This window comes from Littorina saxatilis, linkage group LG2 (assembly GCF_037325665.1).
Source record: "Littorina saxatilis isolate snail1 linkage group LG2, US_GU_Lsax_2.0, whole genome shotgun sequence".
NCBI lineage: Eukaryota > Metazoa > Mollusca > Gastropoda > Littorinimorpha > Littorinidae > Littorina > Littorina saxatilis.
In genome coordinates this window covers 102920871-102932531 of record NC_090246.1, presented here as the reverse complement: position 1 = coordinate 102932531, position 11661 = coordinate 102920871, and the positions used below count along the sequence as shown (strand labels likewise).

Sequence of the window (11661 nt, the reverse complement as noted above, 5' to 3'; positions counted from 1 at the left end):
CTGCTTCTCTCAATGTCTCATTGGGTCACGATTCTGCTTCTCTCAATGTCTACATTGGGTCACGATTCTGCTTCTCTCAATGTCTACAAATGATACGTGTCATGAGCTTAGTAGCTTTAACCACGCTTCTCTGAATGTATACAAATGATACGTGTCATGAGCTTAGTAGCTTTAACCACGCTTATCTGAATGTCTACAAATGATACCTATCAAGAGCTTAGTAGCTTTAACCACGCTTCACTGAATGTCTACAAATGATACGTGTCATGAGCTTAGTAGCTTTAACCACGCTTCCAAACAGATGGCAATGCACACAGTGGCATACTCGGGTCATGCAAAACCATCTTCTCTTTTAATTTTAATGTTCATCTACCCATAAGAATTCAATTTAAATATGCACTTTCATAAATGAAACGCCTTTTAATAAGAAGTAGCTTGACACAGTCAGTTTAAAAAAAATGTTTTACTGTCAATGTCTGCCTTAATCTGATGTTTCCAAAATTCAATGTCAACAAACATGTGTTTTCACATAAACTACAATATATCAGTCATCTTTCCATTTTAAAAATAACATCAGTTCAGTGTATTTAAAAAAACAAAATCAAAGTCTGCTCCCTGAAAGAAACAAATGCATCTTCATACATAGAAGCGAGAAAAATACGCAAGATCAGGACACAACATTGTTCCAAATGCAATTCCACAGTTCCATACCACAGTTCCATACCACAGTTCCATACCACAGTTCCATACCACAGTTCCATACCACAGTTCCATCCACAGTTCCATACCACAGTTCCATCCACAGTTCCATACCACAGTTCCATACCACAGTTCCATACCACAGTTCCATACCACAGTTCCATACCACAGTTCCATACCACAGTTCCATACCACAGTTCCATACCACAGTTCCATACCACAGTTCCATACCACAGTTCCATACCACAGTTCCATACCACAGTTCCATACCACAGTTCCATACCACAGTTCCATACCACAGTTCCATACCTTGAAGTTTGGGTTGAAGAGTTTGTGAGATTTGTCTTTGTTGGCCCTGTCCAGGTCAGCCTTGGGGATAGTGAGGACCAGTAATTCTAGCGGGTCCGGCACGAAGCCAGCACCATTTGAATTGTGACTGTGAGGTATTGAGGTAGGGGACGTCACCTCCTCCACAAAGAATGTGTTGAACCAAAAGTGGAGCATCTTTTCCTGAAAAAAAGAAAATTTACATTTTTCTGTGCACTGATGTTTCTCAAGTTGTCACATGCAAATGCACTTAACATACAAACTGCTCATCAATGCAACAAAAGAAAAATGCAGGCATGTACGTCCGTGAAATAAAATGATCTGGTCAACCTGTTAAGCCCAGGAGACAAAGGATGGTTACAAGTATAATTTTGGATTAGCCTCCTCCTCCTTGTTTTTAAGATATCTAAAAACCTGACACTTTAACAAATCAAGCTGGCAACCTTGGGTTCTTAAAGTGAAGTAGTCTTACTAAAGTGAGTCTTAAAAGGGAGGGAGTCTATAAATAGATGTAACTTAACAGACACTTTAACAAATCAAGCTGGCAACCTAGGGTTCTTAAAGTGAAGTAGTCTTACTAAAGTGAAGTAGTCTTACTAAAGTGAGTCTTAAAAGGGAGGGAGTCTATAAATAGATGTAACTTAACAGACACTTTAACAAATCAAGCTGGCAACCTAGGGTTCTTAAAGTGAAGTAGTCTTACTAAAGTGAGTCTTAAAAGGGAGGTTTCACAGCAGCGTCCTATCAATCTATTAAATAATGAAAAATACTTCTTTTTTTTAAATTGCATACAAACACACACATGCAGACATGGACACTCAGATTAATACAAACAGGAAGAAACACAACACAGAAAAGGAAGTTTAAAGCATATCATTTCCTGGTAGATAAAGAACAAGTCAATCACAAAATGTTTCCTTCCGAATAGAGGAAAAACCAAAAATACTTCCCTACCTGTCAAAATCACTTTCTACCCTCAACCTTGTACCTTAGGGTATGACCCTCAACCTTGTACCTTAGGGTATGACCCTCAACCTTGTACCTTAGGGTATGACCCTCAACCTTGTACGGTATGACCCTCAACGTTGTACCTTAGGGTATGACTGAGAATGTAAATGTGAACATTCAACAATTACAAAAAACAACAACAATAAAAACATCGTCCTGCTCAGAACTTTTCTATAAGATGATTCAAGCCTTGGTCGTAAGATAAAAGCTGAATGCAGAGATCAGCATAAGGTTTTGAAAATAAGGTCAGTTCAGTTAGGACAAGGGGAAAAAAATGAAAAAAAGAAACCAAACAAGCTGCTAGCATACCAGAAGAAATATCCCTTCTACCACTTGGAATCATGAATGAATATACAGCAAATATGTCCCCTTCACAGCAAAAGGCAGCCAGGCTCCCAACTCATGGTAAGCGTTCAAACACAAAGCCACTCATGTCATACTGTTCCTGTCATACTGTTCCTGTCATACTGTTCCTGTCATACTGTTCCTGTCATACTGTTCCTGTCATACTGTTCCTGTCATACTGTTCCTGTCATACTGTTCCTGCATCTATGCTACTGTTGTTTCAAAGACAATTTAAAACAAGTCACGTAAGGCGAAAATACTACATTTAGTCAATCTTTGGAACTCACAGAATGAAACTGACCGCACTGCATTCTGTTCTCACCAAGACAGAATAGCATTGTCCGTCCCCCGCACGATGAAAACGCAGTGAAATTGACAAGCCAATATAGCATAATAGCGTTTGCGCTTAGCAGGATAGCGAGCTTTTCTGTATTTTTATTCTTTTTAACTTTCTGAGCTTGGTTTTAATCCAAACATAACATATCTATATATCTATATATATATATGTTTCTGGAATCAGGAAATGACAAGGAAGAAGATGAAATTGATTTCTGAAATTTTAATTTGAATTAGAATTTTCAATTTTAATTTCCTGAGCCTGTTTTTAATCCAAATCTAACATAATTATATGTTTTGGGAATCAGGAAATAATAACAAGTAAGATGAAATGGTTTTTTGATCGATTGCTAAAACTTAAATTTTAGTTGCAATTTTCAGATTTTTAATGACCAAACTCATTAATTAATTTTTAAGCTGCCACGCTGAAATGCAATACCAAAGTCCGGCCTTTGTCGAAGATAGTTTATATCAAATAGCCAAAGGGAAGTAATCGCTCTTAATGCATACGACATGTGTAATAGAGTAAGCGATAGTTGTACGGAACCTTTTCTCCTGGCACCTGAGAGAATAACAAGCATTGAAATGAACAAGCGACTTTCATCCTCAAACCAAAATTTCAAGCTATTTGATCGAAAACTGAGGGTGTGACAGTGCTGCCTCAACTTTCACAAAAAGCCGGATATGATGTCATTTATCAAAGAAAGGAAAAAATGGTCTCGGGATATCATACGCAGGATATCTCATGTGAAGTTTGTGGACTGGGTGGCCGAGTGGTAACGCACTTGCGCTCGGAAGCGAGAGGTTGCGAGATCGACCCTGGGTCAGGGCGTTTGCAATTTTCTCCCCCCTTTCCTAACCTAGGTGGTGGGTTCAAGTGCTAGTCTTTCGGATGAGACGAAAAACCGAGGTCCCTTAGTGTACACTACATTGGGGTGTGCACGTTAAAGATCCCACGATTGACAAAAGGGTCTTTCCTGGCAAAATTGTATAGGCATAGATAAATGTCCACCAAAATACCCGTGTGACTTGGAATAATAGGCCGTGAAAAGTAGGATATGCGCCAAAATGGCTGCGATCTGCTGGCCGATGTGAATGAGTGATGTATTGTGTACAAAAATTCCATCTCACACGGGATAAATAAATCCCTGCGCCTTGAATATGTGCGCGATATAAATTGCATAAAAAAATTAAAAAATTTAAAAAAAAATCCCTGCGCTTAGAACTGTACCCACGGAATACGCGCGATATAAGCCTCATATTGATTGATTGAAGTTTCATTAAAATCGGTCCAGAAGTTTCCTCGGAAACGCTCTACTCATACACACACACACACACACACGCACACACATACATACATACATACCAACATACACCACGATCCTGGTCTCGATTCCCCGTCTATGTTAAAACATTTCGTCATAACTTGACTAAATGTAATGAAAGAGGCTACGGTAGGGCGTCAAACTGCACTGAATCATCACCCACATTCCTTTTTCACAAACCTTTTTCATCATCATGGTTTTGTTGAAGAACTCTATCTTGACGTCCCCACACAGAGGCACTGGGTTCTCTACCCTCATGTAGTATGAGGAATCTCCTTTGCTGATGCCATCGTATACAGGTGAAGAGTAAACTTTCACTTTCAACTGATGAACTTCAAAGAACGGAGCTGCAAAATTCATAAAATGACAGTTTGACAATGAAATGGGGTGTGGACCATGTAGAGTACTAAACTTTCACTCCAACATACATATTGATATGATTTCAACACTAAACTTTCACTCCAACTAATGTATTTAAAAATGCAGCTGCAACCTTCACAAATTTCCTGCCCAAAAGGCAGTCACATTACGCTTTTTTCCAATAGAACAGAAAATGATGTGTTATGTTTTAAAGTCCAGCTTCCTTGTTCTCACCTGTTTATCAAGCCCAGAGAAGAGGAGAAAGGAAGTTAATCTTGAAATATCAGGAGACACACAGGTTTACACACTGACATTAATCAAATATTCTAATGACTGAGAATCATTGCACACATCGCTAAAAAATAAACCAACATGATGTCATTAACCATGAGATGTATTTAAGTATGATTTTCCCTTTTACATTCTATGTTCGTGTGAGTCTCAAAGAGCAAGAAAACAAAGTCTGCTATAAACTATTGTGCATCTTGCAGTTTATTTTCCCAACTTACAAATATTATAATAATATACTTTCAACTTGGTGAATGGATAATCCTACATCAGAGAGAAAGTCCTTTTCCCCCTTCATCCTTCATTTCACAATTAGTTTGGAGAAAAAAAGCAATAAGTTCACCAGACTGAACTTACTACAGGAGTTGCTGCTGTTGAACATGGGGATAGTCTCAAACTTGATTCCTTTCAGCAGCAGACTGACAGGCTTGTAAATCAGATTGTTCTTCAGAAGATCACCATAGTACCGCACATATCGCCTCTGGCTTGGTATCGTCACACCCTGAAACACACCATTCTGTTTAGCTTACAGTCACACACAGACATGCACACACATAGATACAGTGAAATGGCTTGGGCATGTTGCTTGATGCCGCCCGCAATGTCATCACCATCTTCTTCGTTGAAATGATTATGGTAACTTGCTGACTATCAAATGGATTACCCAGACATACATTTTTGCATGTTAAATTCAGCCCCACAAACACTCAGCTGTTAAAGATTTGCCATGAACCGACTGGGATCGAACGAAAGCATATACAGTACATCAATGTCAATGCTACTCATATACCAGGGCGTTTGGGTTAAAATTGAAGCGTGTCTCAAACACAAGGTACAAAACTTATAACCCTGTGCAGATGCAAAGAACCGCAGCAGTGTGTAGAAACTAATGCAAATCGAAGGAAAAGCGGACATTTTGACGAAGAAATTTGATTCGTTCAGAAAACTTTACTTCCATTTTCAAGGGACATAACTACATGCCAAACTGTTGTCCGAGTTAAGTAATTTAGGACATTACAACGCTCACCTTCAAGCTTCGCAGAGAATTTATTGATTAAAATGAAAGCATGGTTGCATATCAATTAGCACGTACTTGGTCATAAGTCGAGAAAAACTATTTGACAATCCACTGGCCAGGAGCAAAACGATGCGTAAGAGGGAGCCTTAAAATGGATTAAAACGATCAACTCTAAGAAAAGCCAGTCCATGAATACAAGATCTTTAAAAAGAAGAAATTCAAGCTTTTAAAAACAACGGTATTGACACTGTGTTACCTTTTCGTCTCTGGTTCTGCTTTTTCCATAATGCCGCAATGCCTCGTCAGCGTCTTTGAACTGCTTTCTGTGCAGCATGTAAGCACAGATCATAACACCAGTACGGCCCTGCAACACAAAATAATCTTAGTCTTAGCTCATCAATAGCCTTACCCTTTCTGTGCAGCATGTAAGCACAGATCATAACACCAGTACGGCCCTGCAACACAAAATAATCTTAGTCTTAGCTCATCAATATCAATCAATCAATCAATATGAAGCTTATATAGCGCGTATTCCGTGGGTACAGTTCTAAGCGCTTGTCGAAGAGTTGTCAACACAGGACTAACAAAGAAACTAACATCTACAGACGGACACGAACTCTATCACACACTAGCAAACCCTGATAAACATACAACAAACAACTGTTTAACAACAATGTACACATCAATAGCTAGGTCCAAACAAAATAATATTAAGCACAAAGAAAACACCTCTCACAGAGCACAGCACAAGAATGTCTTTTGGGGCACAACACATCACGTCGAACATAAAAGTCGCAGCCAGCTACGGGAAGAACTGAGTCTTCAACCTACTCTTGAACGCGTCAAGAGAGGGGCTCTGGCGAAGCTTAAGCGGCAGGGAGTTCCAGACGGAGGGGCCCGCGGAGGGAAATGCACGCTGACCAGCAGATGCGAGTTTCGAGCGAGGGATGTGGAGGCGGAGTGGGTCAGCAGCAGAACGAAGGGGACGGTCGGAGGGCTGGGTGTACAGGTCCAGGGAGGATTGAAGGTACTCGGGAGATGGTCAACGTCCTCCGGCTTGGCGCTGTTCTGGAGCTGCGTGTCATCGGCAAAGGAGTTGTAGTTCAAGCCGTGGCGTTCGATGACCAGGGAGAGGGGTTGGGTGTACAGGGTGAAAAGGACAGGGCCGAGGACAGACCCTTATGGGACGCCGAAGCGGACAGGGACAGGCTGAGAAGAGAACGAATCAGTGGTGACAGTCTGAGAGCGGTTCTCGGAGGTAGTTCCGGAACCAAGAGAGGGCGGTGTCGTGAATGCCGAACGTGGAACTGAGGCGATCGACGAGTAGCTGGTGGTCGATCGTGTCGAAGGCCGCGGAAAGGTCCAGCAGCACAAGGGCAGAGACGAGACCGCTATCTGTTGCGTTCAGGAGGTCCGTGGTGATTCGCAGGAGCGCCGTCTCGGTGCTGTGGTGAGGGCGGTACGCTGACTGGTACACTGGCATCAGCGAATTCCGAGACAGGTGGGCGCTCAACTGCTCCAGGATGATACGTTCCAGAAGCTTGGAGAGGAAGGGCAGGTTGGACACAGGACGGTAGTTCTTCAACTCGTTGACGTCAAAGCCGGGCTTCTTGATGAGTGGGCGGACAACGGTAGACTTGAAGCAGTCGGGAACGACGCCTTTCTTTCTTTCTTTATTTGGTGTTTAACGTCGTTTTCAACCGTTCAAGGTTATATCGCGATGGGGAAAGGGGGGAGATGGGATAGGGGAAAGGGGGGAGATGGGATAGAGCCACTTGTTAATTGTTTCTTGTTCACAAAAGCACTAATCAAAAAATTGCTCCAGGGGCTTGCAACGTAGTACAATATATGACCTTACTGGGAGAATGCAAGTTTCCAGTACAAAGGACGTAACATTTCTTACATACTGCTTGACTAAAATCTTTACAAAGGGAACGACGCCTGTGGCCAGGGAGATGTTGATGATATCTGTGATAGACGGCAGGAGCTTGTCCAGACACTTGGTGAAGAGGAAGCCTGGCAGGGGGTCTAGCTCGCAGGTCTTGATGGCCGTCTTGGTGATGAGTCGCTTGATGTGGTTTTGAGTGACAGGCTGAAAGCACGTGAGGGGGGAGCCGGAGAAGGAGGGGGAGGGTGGGGACGGGACGAAGGGCTGCTGATCGAGTATTCTCCGAAGCTTGTCAATCTTGTCCTTGAAGAACTCCGAGAATAACTCCGGGATATCTTGTGGTGGGTGAGCAGTGGGTAAGGGGGCAGCGGGGGAGGAGCCCAGGAGAGAGGACATGATGGAGAACAGCTCCCTGGATGATGAGGCGTTGGCGATGCGGTCGTGGAAGTGCTCGACCTTGGCAGCAGTGATGGCTTGCGTGACTCGAAGCAGCGCATCCCTGAGAATCTGCCGGTGAACCTCCAGGCCAGAGTGTCGCCATGCACGCTCCGCTCGCCGTCTCTCGATCTTGGCGGCTGTGATGTCCTCAGAGAACCAGGGAGCCGGCTGTCGCTCAGAGACTGCGCATAGGGATGGCGGGGCGTGTTTGTCGAGGAGCTGGCGCAGAGTCAAGCTGAAGAAATGGACAGGGTCAGAGGACGGGTCTCGCTGGGCAAGCAGCAGGGCAGCTTCGTCTCCATAAGCATCTGTCTCAATGTCTCGTAGCTTGCGACGTGTGACCATCTTCCGCTTCTGTGCTGGCTTGGTGATGTTGACGACGAAGTTGATGGCAATAGCCTTACCCTTTCTGCTCTCTCTGTACAAATCTGAATCATCTCTTTCAACCTTTGGTTTTAAAAGGTGGCTCTGAAATTGTATCCCTTTTTACAAAGAATTTCATTGGAAAATAAACGTATTCTTTGAAAACCCCATACCCCCAATGCTTATTGGAGACACTGGGTCCTAACCCAAACCAACAAAAACTATATTGCGTGGTAAAGATCTGAAACTTTTCAACAAACTTTTATCATCATCACTCTTACCCACCCCGTCATCCTCCCTTCGTCCTGACTTTGACCAGCCTTGTAGCTATTAGCAACTCATGTCCCTAAAAGGACAATGTCCTGTGAGGACGTGAAGGACCCTAGTCCTCGCCTTACCCCACTTACACATTTGTGACATTTCTAAAATCATCCTATATGCATAGATGGATACCTTTCAACAGTCTTAATTTTAAAGCATGACTTAAGAAAAATCAGTTCTACAAAACAATTTGTTTTAAAAGACAAAAAAACAGTTCAAAAGCTGCAGATTTTCTCTCAATATTAACGACAAGTAAGAAGAAGACCTGTAAACAATTACATACTGAAGATGTAAATTCAGAAATCCTTCTTAATAGAACCAGCTCCCAACAGACAATGTTGAGAAATAACTCTGTCAGGTGTGTATGGGTTGTGAAAGAGTGAATACTCTTGCTTTCATTGAGGCAAACTTTCCCATGTGACATTATAGGCCAGTCACTAGCAAGGGGTGTGTCAGAAACATGTGACATTATAGGCCAGTCACCAGCAAGGGGTGTGTCAGAAACATGTGACATTATAGGCCAGTCACTAGCGAGGGGTGTGTCAGAAACATGTGACATTATAGGCCAGTCACTAGCAAGGGGTGTGTCAGAAACATGTGACATTATAGGCCAGTCACTAGCAAGGGGTGTGTCAGAAACATGTGACATTATAGGCCAGTCACTAGCAAGGGGCATGTCAGAAACATGTGACATTATAGGTAAGTCACTAGCGAGGGGTGTGTTAGAAACATGTGACATTATAGGTAAGTCACTAGCGAGGGGTGTGTTAGAAACATGTGACATTATAGGTAAGTCACTAGCGAGGGGTGTGTTAGAAACATGTGACATTATAGGCCAGTCACTAGCAAGGGGTGTGTCAGAAACATGTGACATTATAGGTAAGTCACTAGCGAGGGGTGTGTTAGAAACATGTGACATTATAGGCCAGTGACTAGCGAGGGGTGTGTCAGAAACATGTGACATTATAGGCCAGTGACTAGCGAGGGATGTGTCAGAAACGTGACATTATAGGCCAGTGACTAGCGAGGGGTGTGTCAGAAACATGTGACATTATAGGCCAGTGACTAGCGAGGAGTGTGTCAGAAACATGTGACATTATTGGTAAGTGACTAGCGAGGGGTGTGTCAGAAACATGTGACATTATAGGTAAGTGACTAGCGAGGGGTGTGTCAGAAACACGTGACATTATAGGTAAGTGACTAGTGAGGTGTGTGTCAGAAACATGTAACATTATAGGTAAGTGACTAGCGAGGGGTGTGTCAAAAACACGTGACATTATAGGTAAGTCACTAGCAAGGGGTGTGTCAGAAACATGTGACATTATAGGCCAGTGACTAGCGAGGGGTGTGTCAGAAACATGTGACATTATAGGCCAGTCACTAGCGAGGGGTGTGTCAGAAACATGTGACATTATAGGCCAGTCACTAGCGAGGGGTGTGTCAGAAACATGTGACATTATAGGCCAGTCACTAAGGAGGGGTGTGTCTGAAACATGTGACATAGGCCAGTCACTAGCGAGGGGTGTGTCTGAAACATGTGACATTATAGGCCAGTAACTGGCGAGGGGTGTGTCTGAAACATGTGACATTATAGGCCAGTCACTAGCGAGGGGTGTGTCTGAAACATGTGACATTATAGGCCAGTCACTAGCGAGGGGTGTGTCAGAAACATGTGACATTATAGGCCAGTGACTAGCGAGGGGTGTGTCAGAAACATGTGACATTATAGGCCAGTGACTAGTGAGGGGTGTGTCAAACAAGGAGCAAGTGCAGAACGCTTGCCTCAATAAAAGCAATCTTGAGTATTCACTCTTTCACAACCCATTTAGACCTGACAGAGTTATTTCTGGAGTAACCTGACAGAGTTATTTCTGGAGTAACCTGACAGAGTTATTTCTGGAGTAACCTGACAGAGTTATTTCTGGAGTAACCTGACAGAGTTATTTATGGAGTGACCTGACAGAGTTATTTCTGGAGTAACCTGACAGAGTTATTTCTGGAGTAACCTGACAGTTATTTCTGGAGTAACCTGACAGAGTTATTTCTGGAGTAACCTGACAGAGTTATTTCTGGAGTAACCTGACAGAGTTATTTCTGGAGTAACCTGACAGAGTTATTTCTGGAGTAACCTGACAGAGTTATTTCTGGAGTAACCTGACAGTTATTTCTGGAGTAACCTGACAGAGTTATTTCTGGAGTAACCTGACAGAGTTATTTCTGGAGTAACCTGACAGTTATTTCTGGAGTAACCTGACAGAGTTATTTCTGGAGTAACCTGACAGTTATTTCTGGAGTAACCTGACAGAGTTATTTCTGGAGTAACCTGACAGAGTTATTTCTGGAGTAACCTGACAGAGTTATTTCTGGAGTAACCTGACAGAGTTATTTCTGGAGTACATCTATTTAAAAAACCCCACCACACATGATAAATAGATCTGCAACCCAACTCACTTTGCCAGCTTTGCAGTGGATGGCAGCAATGTTCTCTGGGTCCCTGCGAAGCCACTCGTCCAGATCCTCACAAAATGGCCGGATCAGCTCCAGTCGCGGGGGATTGTGGTCCTCAAAAGGATAGTTGGCAACTCGTTGGTGGAATTTCTCTGGATGATACTTGCGCTCAGAACATCTGATAACAGACCACAAAACTATGTCACATACCTTGCATGCATTTATTAGTTTGAGACCTCCAGAAATCTGAGAAAATTAGGTATTAAAAGGGTCTTAAGAAGATGGAGGTAAATCTACATGTATATGTTATGAACATAAAAACCTGAAAAAGTAACTTTAAGGCTTTAAAAGTGGTTGGTCTTAAAAGGGTGTTCCAGTGTAACAAAAATAATATCCCCCCTCACAGCTGACACATCAGCCTTCACAGCTGACACAACAGCCTTCACAGCTGCATTACATTCCTTTTAAATATTTCCTTTGATTTTTTGGGGATGAAA

General features: G+C 42.7%; 1 protein-coding gene across 4 annotated transcripts in view; it reads right to left on the bottom strand.

Annotated features, from left to right (window-relative positions):
- The window catches only part of LOC138960393 (phosphatidylinositol 3,4,5-trisphosphate 3-phosphatase and dual-specificity protein phosphatase PTEN-like), a 28449-nt gene that overhangs the window by 12418 nt on the left and 4370 nt on the right, over positions 1–11661 (bottom strand). For all 4 annotated transcript variants that reach the window (XR_011453958.1, XR_011453959.1, XR_011453960.1 and 1 more), the window contains exons 4-8: positions 11168–11342; positions 5963–6070; positions 5046–5190; positions 4221–4387; positions 1009–1209 (exon numbers count right to left, since the gene is read on the bottom strand). Coding sequence is in view for 1 of the 4 variants with exons in the window: in XM_070332291.1 (XP_070188392.1) it covers positions 1009–1209; positions 4221–4387; positions 5046–5190; positions 5963–6070; positions 11168–11342 (796 nt within the window). In the remaining 3 variants the exon portion in view is untranslated. The remainder of the gene's footprint in view (positions 1–1008; positions 1210–4220; positions 4388–5045; positions 5191–5962; positions 6071–11167; positions 11343–11661) is intronic.